Source organism: Aplidium turbinatum, chromosome 9 (genome assembly GCF_918807975.1).
Source record: "Aplidium turbinatum chromosome 9, kaAplTurb1.1, whole genome shotgun sequence".
Classification (NCBI taxonomy): domain Eukaryota; kingdom Metazoa; phylum Chordata; class Ascidiacea; order Aplousobranchia; family Polyclinidae; genus Aplidium; species Aplidium turbinatum.
In genome coordinates this window covers 14,998,279-15,014,902 of record NC_137480.1, presented here as the reverse complement: position 1 = coordinate 15,014,902, position 16,624 = coordinate 14,998,279, and the positions used below count along the sequence as shown (strand labels likewise).

Sequence of the window (16,624 nt, the reverse complement as noted above, 5' to 3'; positions counted from 1 at the left end):
CCTTCCTTCCGTACTGTTAAGCTTGATCTGTGTGTTGGAGCTGTTTTGAAATTTGAAACTGCTCCAAAGCCGCTTGGAGTTATCATTGCAAGACGCATGGGTTATCTGAGCTGTAGAAATTTTTGCCCATAAAGTCTACACTAGACAGAATCAAAGCAAATAAACTGGAAGTCATGTGACAACGAGGTAGTTTCTCTAATTTCGTTTCCAGTCAAGAAAGCGAACAAGTTTGAAAGGTCAACAAAGCTAAACAAATTAACAAAAATAATAAAAAGTCACGACATTTAGACTGCAACATTTCTCATAGTGACCAGAACGAAGCAAAAACACAGGTGGTGCTGCAGCGCCGTTAAACGAGCCGCCACTGGTTTTATCAGCGTCCGAGTGTTGCTGTTTTCATCGCATTATTTACCGCGCGTTTTTTAGGCCGTTCGCACAGAATTATTCAGCCAGAATGACAGTGGTCTACCGAACCGGGAGCACATCTTTAGTGCAAAGTTTTGTTAAAATCCTTCTGAACGGATATTACTTGCAAGCATACGAGACAGAACTAAATTCTCTGTTTTCCTTTGACACTCATTTTATTCACACAATTACTTTACTTTACTAGATTGCTAGCAACACCAGAGAAAAAATTAACGCAAGTCACCAATTGTAAAAAGAAATTCTTACACACAAAAAACGAAATCTCTCAATTGACCAAAAAAATGTTACAAATTTAAAAAAGTTTTCAGCTTTATTCAGGTGCACCAAAAATAGTAAAATTATTGCTCTTGTTGGGGCCTGTGGTCTATTCATTGATGTTTGTACCCTTTTAAAAATTCGAGCTGTATTGAACAAATACATTTGATACTATCATGCCAACAATGAAATAGACACACAACGCTTAGAAAAACCCTATACAAACATTTTGCCAAAAAAGAATCAATTGGTTTAAGACACAATCGGTGAAATATGTTGTCAAATACAAGGCCACGATGGTGAATTTTGATAAAATACGCGATTTAGGTATTAAAGAGACTTTACAAACAAAATTGAAAGGATGAATTTATTGAAAATGATATGAATTTTATTTAATTTCAGAATAAATTAACTAAGGCGTGCACCTCTGTTGTTGGACTTAAATACTGTGGATTGAAGCTAAAATGACTTGTGGTTCAAAGTCACATACGAAACTCCGTAATTAAGTTATATCAATAAAACTTTGTTTCAAAGAAGTCATTAATTTCCGAGTACATGATAATAATTAATATTTTGAACTGTTATGTACAAATAGTTGGTCAGAGATCCATATTTCACAAAAGCTTACTTTGTGCTCAATAATGTGAATAAACAAAACATTCAAATTGAACAGCCGAAATTTAACATTGACATCACAGGTATCGGCTAAGAAAAATAAATTTTCAATTAGGTGGGTGGAGAAACATATAAATGCTTTTGCATTCAAAATTGGTTGTCAAAATAATGCACTGCCTACATAATAGTATGTTTCTTCTGTGATGCTGTACAGCGATGGAGGTATTATAAGCCCAAATCAGTTGACGAGGTCCGAAACGACTGAGCAAACATAAATGGATTTAATCGAATCGAAAGTTGATGCAAAGACATTCTGGGTATTTTCTGACAACAGCAAATCATTGGATCTTCCAACAGAAAACCCACTTCACATGGTGATTGTAGTGTTGTTTGCAACGGCAGACAGTTGCATTCTAGCCATTATTATGCCTCACAAACCAGTGACAAAGAACAGAAATAGCATAGTTGGTAGAGTATTGCCATTCACGAGTATGGAAGATAAGTTTTTAAGATAAGGTTAGTTTTTTTTTTAAAAAGTCGTGGTTGGAAACCCCGAACATATATGCTATCCCTGTTCTTTACCATTCGCTCCCGAGACACATAAAATACAACCATCGACTGTTGAAGCAATCACGCATGTGATGTGAGTGGTGAAACATGTCACGTAAACGAGACTGCGTTTACAACCGCGGCTTAAAGGAGTAGGTAGCTCGACAAGGTAAGTGTGACCAGACCGAGATGCCAGGAATAACAATAGAACGAGCTGAGCTGTAAAGTCATCCATTGATGTTGATGTTTACTGCAGCTTGGTCAGATGTTTGACTGACGAAGACCTGATTTACCTGCAAAAAATGAAATTGATTGAAATGTGGAAAACAATTTCTTTTTGTCATCAAAAGTTTCTTTTCACATTCCCTATTTCATTTAGTGATTCAATTTCAAGTTCCCGAATCGCCTCAATTCCAGAACAATATTATTTATATGATAGTAAAAAACCTCCGTGCAACACATGGACCAATGATTCTATATTCCACGATGAAACAAACGTCTAAAACCAATTGCAGTGCCACATCAACAAATCTTATTCACGAACTCACAGTAATAGCCTGCGGGACTTGTCTTCGTTCCTCCAAAAGGCTCATGAGCACTTGAGATTGTTGACGGCGCTAAAAATAGTCAAAGTATTATAAACCTCAATTTTTTTGTGATAAACAAAAATACGTATTTAACCAGCAGAGCTCTGAGAGTTTTTTTTTTATGTAGTACAGTAGTACACTTTAAGAGTTCACTGCTACCGTTCATTGAGTTACGACCAAATAGTTGCAACATGTTTTTTGTTTGTCGTATCCAGGCTTGCACCCAGTGGTTGAAGATTTAGATTAAGTGGACGGGAAGGCAAGGAAGCCAATCTTCGTATCCACCTTCAGGCATGCCTTTAAGTGTCCTGCCAGAAACACAGCCGCATGCTCTTGAGCGGTGTCGAACCGGCGCCCTTTCGATTGCCTTTCCAGAGCCCTCACCACTCGGCTATGCAGTTGCAACATCTTTTAACTTTATGAAATCGTATAAAGTGACAGAACGATGGTCAGCTATTCGGTGACAGTGAGTGGGGAGGGGGGATAACGGAGCGATTTGATTTGATCGTCCTGGATTGTAGGTGATTAGCCATTCCAAAATGGAGTGTGATAAATGCAATGGCACCTTCACTAGACAATAACAAAATAAACAAAAACGCGATAAAGTTGTTTTCTCACATTTTGCCCTTGTGCTTCGTTAACTCTTCCAGCAGCATCCGCAAGAGCCATGTTGGCAGTCATCTCTTCGTTGAGCGCTTCAACAGCATCATCTCTCCATTGCTCAGCCAGTGCCTGAGCAGCTCTTGCTTGAAGAACTTGTCTTTGACACCTAGTAAGCATGGCGAGATCTTCTCCAAGTCTTTGGGAGTATCCATCGATGTATCTCTACAAAAGATTAGCTTCGATTAAGCTTATTCAAATAAAGTGGTGACTGGCTTCTAGTTAATGCTTCAACGGGTAAAACATTGCGTGGTGAACATACATAGTATTACATAGCCTATAATAAAAAGAATTAGCTCTTTTATAAAAAACAAATTTTGAAAACCAAAATTTTGTTCAAATTATGTTACTTTCCTTAAGCTATAAATTCACGGCCACAAAGTCCGACCGGAAAATATTTCTAAACAACCGTAAAATTAAAAAGAATATTTCGTTAACTATGTAAGCCTAACACACAACAAAACACTGGTATATATACTTCTTGATAACTCCTTTCAGCCTGCTCATTTATTATAAGCATTTGCTGGGTGCGGTCATCCAACTGTTCTCGAAGAATTTGACTTTCGTTTGTCTGTTCCGCCAATTGAGTTTCGGTGCGGCTAAGTGCATTCGTCTTTTCCGCCAATTGAGCTTCAGTGCGGCTAAGTGCATTCGCCTTTTCCGTCAATTGAACTTCGGTGCGGCTAAGTGCATTCGTCTTTTCCGCCAATTGAGCTTCGGCGCGGTTAAGTGCATTCGTCTTTTCCGCCAATTGAGCTTCAGTGCGGCTAAGTGCATTCTCCTTTTCCGTCAATTGAACTTCGGTGCGGCGAAGTGCATCGGCCTGTTCCTGTAACTGAGATTCAAGTCTACGAAAGTCCTCTGAGCAACTTTCCAACCCCGCTCGAATAGTTTCTTCAGCCTTGGTAGCTTGCTTTCGTGATTCTTTCGCGTCAGAAAGTGCTTCTGTCAGATCCTGCTTAAGCTTGGTGTTGTCCTCTTGAAGCTCTTTAATGGTATCCTGCGTCTAAAAAAATACAGTCATTGAATTTTAACAGGGTTTCTTTCTTTGAATATCATTAACAAAATACTAATAGATCTTTAGCAGAGCTCACTTTGTAGAACCATATACATTTGCAACTAAGCTACACAACCAGGTTCAACATACTGTAGCTATTGAAATTCACATAATATAAATAAAACAAGAGAAGGGTTTTGGAACAATACATTGAAGCAACTGCTTACTTTTTGCGCTCGGAAACGTTCTACTAGGGCTTTTAAGTCAGAAACTTCCAGTTTGAGTTTTTCTTCATTTTCCTTGAAACACTTTCTTTCTTTCTCAAATCCTTTAATTAGCTGAAGAACACAGCAGTAGTAAGTAGTATGTCGTCAAAATCACTCACAACAAATCAATGAGCTTGAAAAATGCAGTGGACATGAAAAGCGCAAGTGCAAAATGCTCTCGCTACAAGATATCTTTTCTTAGTCATCAATGTATTCAAAACAAAGCTTAGCCAAATAGACTAAAAAATCACAGATTAAATTATATAGTGCTGTCACCATAGTCAATTTGCTAATACCGATAAAATTTCAAACAGTGTCAATACGTGTATTGCATAGACCAGTAGTCCAGTAGTGTGCCGTCGGTAAATATGAAGTAGAAAAGCTCTCGAACATTGGTCAGACTCTCTCGCTACCGCTAGTCGGCAACGCAGTCAGCATTGTGCAATGTGCATTTAATGATGGCTATCCCTCCTCTTCGAGGATGATGGCTTAAATAGGCTTATTCCCACTTCAAATGGGGTCGCCGGTGCAGATTGCAGTACTTCACATCACTCTGTCAGCAGCATCTTCCTCCTTCACTCGCACTATTTCCATATCTTCTGTCACACATCCTCTCCATCTTCTTTTCGGCCTTACTCGGTTTCACTCGCCTTACTCAGCTTTCCCCTTCAGCTTCTCTGGCGCATTTCTGTCACTTTTTTTCTTTTAAAAAAGATAAAGTTTGTAGACTCGCAAATCTTTGCTGCAACAGTCTTTATTCTTTACAAAGATGGGCACAGAAGGTGTGCACTTTCAAATGTCGACTCTCTGGGTGTGCGCTTGACCAACGCATGCTAAAGAGTGCTCTCCATTCAGCGGCACCTAATAGAATAGATGGAATACTTCCCCGGCAACAACACTTTTAACAATCGGAAACTTTATTTTGTCAATCTCTGTAATCAACCCTGCGTCAAAAGCCTCTACCCTACAGCTACATATATGCGAAACTACCAGGAATAACCCATCAAGGTTTGTCAGTCCGAGGATAAAGATTTAAAACCAATCAACCAAAGAAATATTCAAGCAAGTTACGCAGTGTCAAAGCAGACAGCAGAAAATGTGTAGAATGAAGATTTACAAAAGAATGAGCTTAATGACAATTGCAGAGGTCGCTTGTCCAGAGAAAAGCCGTTATTTTCAACCATCAGTTTCTCCAAGGACAGTTACAAGACAAATTGAAGATATCTCTGAAAATGTGAGGAAGTTTAAAGAACACAGAAGAAATGACTAACTCAAAGGAGCTAAAAAGACAATACGAGAATAAGTTTCATATTGAACAAATACGAGTTCAAATATTTAAAGTTAAGTTTGCATACTCTTATATTATTAAATGAGTATCCTTGCGCATGCAATACCGCTACTTCATTTAGCTGACGCAAAAGGTTGCGCAACTCTGGAATAGTTGGGCAACAATTGTTGGCGTCTAACCCTTGCAATACCGGGAAAAGGAGACGTTAAATCGTGGAGACAAGAGTGTCCACGTCTTTTAGGTACTTTGTTGTCAATTAGGGTGGAGTGAAAAATTTTTTTTCTCTCAAATCAAAAAAGAGGGGTTCTAAAAACTTGTCATTTGACCCAAAATCACCATTAAAACTGATTTTGGGGTGTGGCACTGTTTATTGGCCGTGCCACCCGACCCTAGGGGTCACGACGAGGTCAAATTTCATGAAATCCGCATAACTTTACAACCGTACATGCTAGAAACTTGAAATTGGTCTTAAAAGATTCAGAAGCTACATGTTTCTATCTGCTCTAAGAGCAATTTTAACCATAAATGCAACAGAAAATGATTTAAATGAAAAAAACTGATATTTTATCATTTCGCTCTCAACCATAATAAGTAGTAGGCCTACTGTGTGTGGATTGTGGAATCATCCATTTTAGAATCTATTACATAGAGGAACAACAACATAGACTATATTTAAAATCCATTCACAATCACAATCAATCCTGGAAGAGCACTATGTCATTGTTGGAGAACCAGGCGAGTATTATTTGACCCATGTCACACCTGAGGATGGGAAAGGAAGAAGAACTGCAAATACCGTCAATGATGCCATAAAGTACACTGAACTGGGCGACAAACTTGCAGTTGTAGGAACTGATGGCACGGCAGCAATGACCGGATCATACAATGGCTTAATCAGAGCATTGGAGGAGAAGGTAGAAGTACATCCATTGCAGTGGGTGATACTGATATGGCTTCTACACTGCAATGAACTGCCATTGCGACATGTGCTTGTTGCTATAGACGGGACAACACATAATACTTTCTAAGGAAAGATTGGATCAAAACTAAGTGGTTGCGTTTCGGATTGGCCAATTCAAAAATTCAAACCAATTTCAAACAAGAACTTTCCATTATTATTGCCCAATAAGGTTGTCGCTAACCTCAGCATAGACCAGCATTATGCTTACAGGATTTGTTGGGAAACTCTCCTTGGTCATGCGGATGATGATTTAGCAATGTTGGAGATAGGGCCAATTTTCCACTCGAGGTGGCTCACACTTGCATGCAGAATCCTGCGGTATTATACTTCAATATCAAAGCCGTCCGCAAACCGGCATACTTTGGCTGAATTTTGTTTAAAGGTATATATACTTCCACATGGTTTCAAATCAAGCACAAAGATAAAATATCTGATCGGCCAAAGACACTGTTCGATCTTGTCCAGAGTTGAATCGTCCAGTTCCCGTCCAAAAAAGTGAGGGGAATTTTGTTAAAGGTTGTGCAAAGAAATGCATTATTTGCACATCCGGAGAATATTTTGGTGGGACGGCAGTGAAGAAATTTGCAGAATTGCTGTGAACAAAATATTGGCGATGAGAGGATGTTTACAGCAACATGGAGTCAACATTTCACCGAATGACAACTTTGAAGGAGGTGACCTGGAACAATCAGATGAGAAGGCTGGTACAAATGTTAGTTCCAGTGTGCGTTGGTTTCTTGTTCCTAAAATCAACATCAAGGCGAAGGAGTATTACAAGCTTATCAATCTAAATGACCCTGGGATTTGTGAACCTCCACTGATCAAAGCTCTAAGTCGATCCCCACTTGAGGAGATTTGAGATAGTCCATTGAGCCTTCAGCATCCTTGCCACAATCAAAGAGTTAAACGGCACATAAAGTTGGTGACAGACGCATCATCCTCTGTAGCAAGGTATGACAGTTTGATCAGATAGAAAATTAAATCTAGACGTCTGATGAAACGCTTTGACACAGAGAAACAATTGCTTCATGAACATTGAACAGGCATAGAATACTGAGCAGTGACCATACAGAGTTACTTATTGTTGCTGTACCTTTGAGTTTCATACAATTTGGGTAGAGAGGTAACTCTTTTAAACCATAAACAGACATAACTCAGCAACAACATTACATTTAACATAATAAAAAAAATCAAAAAGCGAACGTTTTCCGCTAGTCATACAACCCTTTCAAGCCTATAAGAAAAATACATTTTAAAAGAAATGCTAAAGAATCATACAGTATCACAGCAAAAATAAGGTCAAATCTAAACATTTGAGAAACTGCCTCGCTCACACAAATTGATAACTTAAAATTACACAGCACAACGGGTCAAGTATTTGAGAGGTAAAATTAATTAATTGTTCAGAAAATTTTCTTTTCGCTTTTTGTTTTTTATAATGTTAAATGTAGTGTTGTTGCTGAGTTATGTCTGTTTATGGCTTTGAGTTTCAGTTCATCAACATGCCTGAAGTGTCAAATGGCTGTGTTCTATATTCTTGACTGGGCTATACATTCATTTACAACTTTGGGTCAAGAAATTTGTTTAATTCCCACTCTCCTATTTCTAAAAGTGCTTTTTTTGCATGCATTTCATCGACTCACAATGCTTGATGCTTGTTTAATACAAATATCAGTTTTCTTTTGATAAAACGTTTTCTGTTGCACTTAGGGTAAAAATTACTCTTAGAGCAGATAGAAACATGTAGCTTCTGAATCTTTTAAGACCAATTTCAAGTTTCTAGCATGTACGGTTGTAAAGTTATGCATATTTCATGAAGTTTGACCCCGTCGCGACCCATAGGGTCGGGTGGCACGGTCAATTAAAAGTGCCACACCCCAAAATCAATTTTAATGGTGATTTTGGGTCAAATGACAAGTTTTTAGAACCCCTCTTTTTTGATTTGAGAGAAAAAAAATTTTTCACTCCACCCTATTGTCAATCATATGTTTACAATCGAAGGGAAAAACGACCCAAAAAAATAGGCTAGTGTAGTTGTACGAAAGTAGGCTAGTGTAGTTGAATAGAAAAGAGCGTTCTTCTTGGCTGTCAGCACAAGGCTGCAGACCCACTAGAATAGCGAGCATTTGCGATTCGCTAACCATAACGGTGTAGCCTCCACGCTAGGTTTCATTTTTCTTACACAGTAAATCGTTTTTCGTTACACACAACAGCGTATTCATAACTTTGCAACACGCCACAACAGGTGAAAACTCTACAGTAGTTTCAAAACTGTCCTTAAACTTTTTTAGACTAAAGCGTTAAATTTACTAGAAAAATAATTCCTAGTAAAATTATGTTTGCTTTCGAAACGTGTGTCAATGAAAAGTGGAGTTTGCAACTTTCTTTGTGATGCAACTTTGCATTACACTACATTATACGACAAAAAAGATCTGAAAGCATTCATTTAACAGTTGACTTCCAAAAACTACAGATGCGTAAAACACTTGATGCAATCCCTGCAGCTGCAGGGATGTCTGAGGCTGCGTTTACATGATAGGCGAAATGAAAATGACCGAAATGAAATCTCAAAGGTGCATGAAAAAGGTTTTGTTCACATGCCATTTCATTGCGGCTGCTTTTGGTTTCGGGCGAAAGGATTACAGCCCCTACGCATGAGTGATTTTCGCGCCTGTAACTAGGCTACTGAGTACGATGAAAATAAAGCTGGTTGACATGCGTTGTACAATACAACATGCAATTCCAAAGTGTAACCACTACTGAAATAGCACATATGTACTTTCAAAATTCTTTTGCGTCAATAACATCACAAGTTCAGAGTAAATTCACTTGTGTTTTTCAAGAGTAGGCCAGCTTAATTTATGGACTGATTATATTGTTCTTTATTAGTAGGCTACATCAGTGCATGTCTTTTGCATCGCTCAAATGATTGCAGACAACATTAGCAACAAAGTCTTTTCAAAGTTATTGTGTTCAGTCATTAGGCTCATCATGAACATTAGTAGTTCTGTGACATATAAACAAAGTGGACGTGGCTAGGTTTACAACGAGTAAAACTTTAAGTACGGTACTCCTAGCTTAACTCTGACAACACCTGTGACAAAGTTTGGTTTTTGCTTTTTAATCACAACCAGCGCCGTAGAAATAGCTTCTTCGAAACAAAATACGTCTGACACTCAGACTTGAGAAAGGTAGCCTATGCATTAAATGGGTCTGCTACTATTCGGTGAGTCCGATTCGGTGAGTTCCTAACCTCTAACCCTAACCCCTAACCCTAAAACGGCAATGATAATTAGGCTACTAATTACCAACCCAATAATTTAAAAAAAAATTGAAAAAATCCCCCGTTAAGGGATCGGACTCACCAAAACGGGTCATTCCGACATTAAATAGGCTACACTAACAACAATGAAAAGCATTCAGTTAGCCAATCAATCAAGTTTATTTTGCCATCCAGTAGGTTACATAGTAGAATAGTACATAGGCTTGGCCACAGTGAAATTGCTAGTAGCCTATAGATTTTACAATAAGCAACAAGTTAGCAAATATAACATATCTTTCAACCACTGACTTAGAAGGATTGGTTGTATTACTGGTCCGCAATTGCTAATTGCTCACTTAAACAACCAGTCCCAGTTGAAAATATCTGTTGTTATGATTTCAAAAACATAAAGCTATTGCACTGATGTAATGCTCAAGTTCTCTCTTCCTATGCTACACTAAAAATAAATAGGCTATATACTCAAACAGACCAAAAACTACTAGGGCTAATCTCGTTGCTAGGATCTCATTGCGGTGTGTTTACATCACCCGCAACCGCTTCATTTCGGTTTCATTTCTGTTGAAACTACCAACATGAAATCCAGACCGCCACGCATCTCATTTCGGTCATCGCATGTCAACAGATTACGAGTCTGGCAGACAAACCGAAACGGAAAATTTTCATTTCTGGTGCAATGAAACGTCATGCAAACGTAGCCTGAAGATATCTTGTTTAGATATCCCTGAGTCCCTGAAACAGTCTCACATTAGTATTTATTATATCGTAATAAATACAACCGGCGCTTACCAATTCTAAATCTCGCTCTTTATTAGACGATTTGTTAAGCTCTTCGGTCAATCGCTTGATTTGATCTCGGTAAATCTCCACCAAAGGCGTCGGAGGACCAACATTTAATTCGCCATTCTGCACAAATAATAAAAATTTACACAACAATGAATAGATGTTGAATGTTAAAAAAAAACATTTGACTGAACTTCAGTTGATGAATTAAAACGATGATCAGATTTCAATCAGATCTTTCATCAATGAGGCACATCTGATTTGTTGAAAAAATAGAACATTAACGACTGACGCTAACATTCCACCACCAGTATAGACAAATAGTGTTGGTTGATTTATGACAAACTGGTCTGATCAACATTGAACATCATAGAATAATTGAATGAGAGCAATCACAAACTGTTGCAACTTGTAATAATAACCTTGGAACTTGAAACCTGCCACTAATGTTTAGTAGGGTGGTCCTTATTTTTCAATTTTGGAAAGTTTAATGTCTGACCCTGCTAAAATGTGCTACTAGGGACAAAAACACTGTGTGTGAAATATTTTTAAAAAAGATTGATGTTTAGAGGTTGCCCAAGACCAATGAAAAATCACCATACACCACCCCAATAGACGGAATGTTGTTCGGTTCATCATATTTAATTTACACCATTATTTTTCATAAATGAATTTCTAACAGTGCTTTCTTATTTTCTAAACAGATTGTTAAGCTAAGTAGAAAATAATGGCAAGTGTGTCTAAAAGTCGAAAAAAGGTGTACCTTCTAGATCAGTGGTTCTCAAACGGGGGTCCGTAAAGCGATTTCCGGGGGTCCGTGAAAGTTTCCCAGTTTTCAGCATGATTGATAAATTGCAAAATTTAAAAATTGTTTGTGCTTTGTTTCTGTATTAGCCTACAATGATTCTTCAACTGTAAGTTGCAACGCACTGGTGCGTCATTTGAAATTGCAAAGGACATTGCACAAAGATTTGGTTTCTTAACTAAAAAATATCATATCAATGACTTAAACCTTTTAATCAGGCTATGTTGGCTATCTCCTGCTTAATTCTTTTGAAACAGCGGATTGTTGTTCAATGTTTAACTTAACATATCGCTGATAACATATAGCTCATAAGTTATAACATAGTTTTGTCAATCTCATCAATCGTCAAGTGTGTTGCGTCATCTCGCATGGGTGAACTTATTGAAGCCGCTGAGCGAGATGCAGGTTTACAAAAAGTCTAAAACTATTGTAAGGGTGGATGAACTACTGTAAGAATGAAGAATCTACGTAAAAGCCTGGATTCTTGCTCCACTTGCCGTTAAAGCTCCCAAAAGTGACCTGTGTGTTTTGAAGAGCTTGGTTGATTATAAGTGCATCAATAAAGGCATTTCTAATTTTCCTATGACATCTTTGATACAAGTTGTTTTTTTTTGTGAAGTCATCAGAAACAAAACTTGTATCAAAGACATAGATGATGATGAAAGGCATTTCAATGGTGACGGCTAAGAAGATGACTGCCCATTTGCGGTATTTATCGGAAGAGTGTGTGGGTCTTTCCCTGTTTGATGATGACATTCCAACAGATCTGAAAGATGAGATGGTGCAAGCAATGTCCAGCAATGCAGAAGAAGGACTGGTAAAACAGGTTACATTAGTATTGGGTAACCTTGAAGGAAAAATGTTATGATCATTCTTCACAACAATTCCTCCTCTAAGTCGTGTCATATTCACAAACCCTCAAAAAGACCTTAATGCAACAATGATTCGTTGGTCACCATGGCACTCTTGGTTGGCATAGTGAATATACTGTCTAACTAAGGACATGGACAATGGACGTTGTACAGTATAATATCCTAAATTAAGGGCATATTTGGACGATGCACTAGCATCTAGCAAGTGCGAAATATATTTTCTGTTACATCTACTGACTACTGATCCCTGTTACCTTAGCAATTGAGGTTTTAGCTTTCGAGATATGGAACAGGAATCGTGTCAGAACAAGACTAGGTCAGAAAGCGAGGCAGACTCCGACTCAGTTCAGCAGCAGCCTAGAGCAGTTAGCTACTAAATTAGGGAGCAAGTCTTTTAGGCGCTGACAGTTAGGCGCTGGTCTAATAGGCGCGCACACTGTGGCGTCTGGATATTTAGGTGCGGAGCACTGTGGCGCCCAGTCATTTAGGTGCTATTACTAGTAAAGTCTGTAGATTGTATTAGCTTGGCAGCTTGCCAGAAAATTATATCATGGCTTCAGTGAGTGAAGCTGCTAAAACCGGCAAAGCTTTTCACACAAAATGTTACATTGAACAGAAAAATATATTGTTGTTTTATTGATTTATTATTGTTTTATTTGTTGTTAGTCCAGGTTTGCTTTGGTGAAAGCTTTATCAATAAATTATTGAAGCTTCCTAACATTATTGAGTTCATTTTTAGTTAACTCTTTCGCGACCACGGACGTATACACACGTGTTGGGATTTTTGCCATGATGACCAAGGAAGTATCCCTACGTCCAAGGTTAAAAGGTAGCCTATTTCAAGCAAAAAAATAATGTAAATGATGGCAGATCCATAGTCTTTGCCTGTCTTTTTTTGGCTAATTAAAAAAAATATTTTGGCGGTGCAGTTATCAGATGAGGACTTCTTAAAGATGGGGACACAGTGGATTTTTTTTTCTTTTACTCATTGGAATTGGCAGTCAAAACTGGCTAGGCAACCCCTTACTTTGGAATTTCTCGATCAAAAACACTGTAGGCTAAATTACGTAAACTTTTTGCTTAAAATTTTCCAAATTTTTCCATAATCATTCTGCTGTACCTCCTAAAGCATTGCGCGCAGAAACGAAGTAAATTTTTTCTCATGTGCAGAATTGTTTTGGCATTCGATTAAACTACATATATTTTCATATTATTGTATCATGCTTGGGTAGTAAAAATTATAATGAAGTACACTTTTCTGCCAATTTTTAATTTTTTAAAAATTAGAAAAAATACCTTTTGGAAAGTTGCTAGTTGTACATAGAATGTTTTAAATTTTATTGCAAAGCTTTGCATCTTCGGATAGCTGAAGAGGTATGTTTTCATTTGATGTCAAGATTGTGCGTCTACGTCGATCACATGACATGTTTTTACCGCGTAAATACAACAGATTTGTGTGAAAAATGTCTGGTAATTTAGATTAAATATAGATTACTTCTGTTCGGGATGGATTGGCCATGTGACGAGAACGCGTAAGACGCTCTACTACTGTTCACATGAATACATTTCTACAGGGCATATAGGCTACACCTTGGCTACAAATTGCAAGCATAATGGTGAGACTTCGCTCGTTATTAAACCTAGTCCGGGTTTTGACGGAAAACTAAGTTACTCTTCACTCAAGCCTACCGCCCGCTTGAGTACAGCCTACGGTACATTTTTACTGATGTTTAGTTATTATTTGACCTAACTAAAAGTGAACTCAATCTCATACATTTTCGGAAACTTGAATAATTTATTGATAAAGCTTTCGCCGGCGCAAACCTGGACTAACAACAAATAAATGCTGAACACGCGCATTAAATAAAACAACATATTTTTCTGTTCAATATAACATTTTATGTGAAAATCATTGCCGGTTTAAGCAGCTTCACTCACGGAAGCCATAACATATTTTTCTGTTCAATATAACATTTTGTGTGAAAAGCATTTCCGGTTCAAGCAGCTTCACCAATATATATTTTTCTGTGTAATATAACATTTTGTGTGAGAAAGCATTGCCAGTTTAGGCAACTTCACTCACTGAAGCCATGACCAACAACGCACACGCATCAACAAAACAATATATTTTCCTGTTCAATATTATATTTTGTGTGAAAAGCATTGCCCTACGCCCCTACCTGCCAAGCTGATACAATCTACAGACTTTAGTAGGAATAGCACCTAAATGAACGGGCGCCACAGTGCTCCGCACCTAAATATCCAGACGCCACAGTGTGCGCGCCTATTAGACCAGCGCCTAACTGTCAGCGCCTAAAAGACGTGGACCCCTAAATTAAGGGTATTAGAAATATAGAATATCGGTATATAACTATATATATTATTTGCCGTGTTATCAGTACGATTTCTAAACTGAACAAAAACTTGTTGAACACTGTATAGTCAATCAATAAATATTTTGTGTTACTCTGTGATGGTTGATGTTCTTCTGATGAAAATCTATGACGCTAGGACTTTAAAGCATCAATTTATTAATGGTCCTTCGCCAAGCAGTTAGTTTGGCCCCCTCACAGTAAATAAAGAGATGCTAAAGTTCAAAATGTTGAATCAGATCAGGTGATGTGACTGGCCAAGCATATTCATTTCCCAGAATTTGCTACTTGCCGTTCATCGTTAGCACAGATAGCATGGACTGATGACTGCTATACAATCATGGAATGATGTAAAAAACACTTGTGCTCTATTTCTTTCACATCTAGTATATGCACATTTTTCGCTATAAATTCCAAATTTCAACGGCTCTGGGCAACCGCTAGATATATGTATATTTTTTTTCATATTTTACACAGAGTGTTTTTAAGCCGATGAGAACATTTTGGAATGGTCAGACCTGAAACTTTTACAAAAAAAAAATTACCCTCAAATAAGGACCACCCTAATGTTTAGGTTCAAATAAGTAACAACCACCGGTTAGTATTGTTAACAATTAGCATACCGGTAGTCATAAATTAGCTGGCACAAAAAACATTCAAAAGATTTCGACAGAGAAAATGGAGTCCACATACTCCACAGCCTCTCGTGAAGCTTGTCTTCAATGATAAAAGATACCGTACTCCTCTTCAAACTACTCAAATGAACTCCACTTCCAACAACAAATGCTATGTTTATTGCATCATGACTGGTGGTAGCTATTAAAACTAAACTAAAGTTCACATAAGTTAAGCAACCGAGAAACGACATTTCTATTCCTTTCATTTACCAATGTAATGTTATTTTTTACCGGTGTATGCATTGGTGGAGAGCTACTGGGTGAAGAACTGTGTTGCTCTTTCTTCCTGTAAAGTAACATTTGCACCATCTAATATTATATAAACGTATGTATATTACATCCGATCATTGTGGACAGTTTTAGGAAATAAACAAAAGTTTAAGCATTCTAAAGCTTATAATTTTTATGGATTCTTGCATGACTAATAATTGCCAGCCAAAAAGCAAGACAGAGATTGCGAGTCATCATCTTTCACATCATTACTAGTTTAATTTTGGGTCGGTTTTTGTGTTTCTCCAGTTAACATTGATATACAGAGCAATTCACCACACAAGTATTTTCACAAGGGGCGTATTCTTTGATGTTAATACAAAAATGTTGGTTTTTAAGCTGAATACGTTTCTGCATTCAAAATTGTATATTGGACACATGCAAATTTTAAGATTGCCAGTCTACACAAAATGTGCTAATTTGTGCTTAGGCTACTATGTTTATATTATATCACTCAAAGTTGTTACAAAATGTAGGCAGCTTTACAACATTCTCGACTCAAGAGGATCTATCTACAATACACTATACACACTACAGTAATCAAATAATTTATATTTAAAAATTAAAATAATTATTCTGTATGATATAAATTGTAAAAATACCCTGAAAATGGGGTCGAGCCATTGTCTTTAAACTTCGAAGGTATCTTTGATTCTGGTTTTTGTTGAGACATTATACAATCAGTAGGCTACTCACCAACTAAGAATCTAACAACAAAAGTTGAATATACATTATGCCTGAAAATCAATGAACAAGATGTTGAAAGGTTGGTTCTTATTTTCTAAAGCAGATGTGCTGTAATGCATTGTAACTGATCATTGAACTGAGCTTCGAAAATTAGTTTTCATTATAATTAACGTTTGAGGTACGGTACCGTACATATTGTTCAGATACGATTCTGTGTTATTAATGTGTTAATAATCTTGATGACACGTTGCTAGTTTTATTTTTGTCGCTGTTT

The 16,624-nt window shown here is 37.5% G+C and overlaps 1 protein-coding gene across 1 annotated transcript; it reads right to left on the bottom strand.

Moving 5' to 3' along the window:
• Positions 1 to 581: 581 nt before the first annotated feature.
• On the bottom strand, positions 582 to 16,395 carry LOC145777442 (uncharacterized). Its single transcript, XM_082588815.1, has 8 exons — positions 16,266 to 16,395; positions 15,625 to 15,679; positions 10,674 to 10,790; positions 4,317 to 4,427; positions 3,571 to 4,098; positions 3,051 to 3,257; positions 2,394 to 2,462; positions 582 to 2,138 (listed from the first exon to the last, which is right to left on the bottom strand). Exons 1-8 carry the CDS (start codon positions 16,334 to 16,336, stop codon positions 2,073 to 2,075), a joined length of 1,224 nt encoding a protein of 407 aa, XP_082444941.1. The 5' UTR covers positions 16,337 to 16,395; the 3' UTR covers positions 582 to 2,072.
• Positions 16,396 to 16,624: the final 229 nt, after the last annotated feature.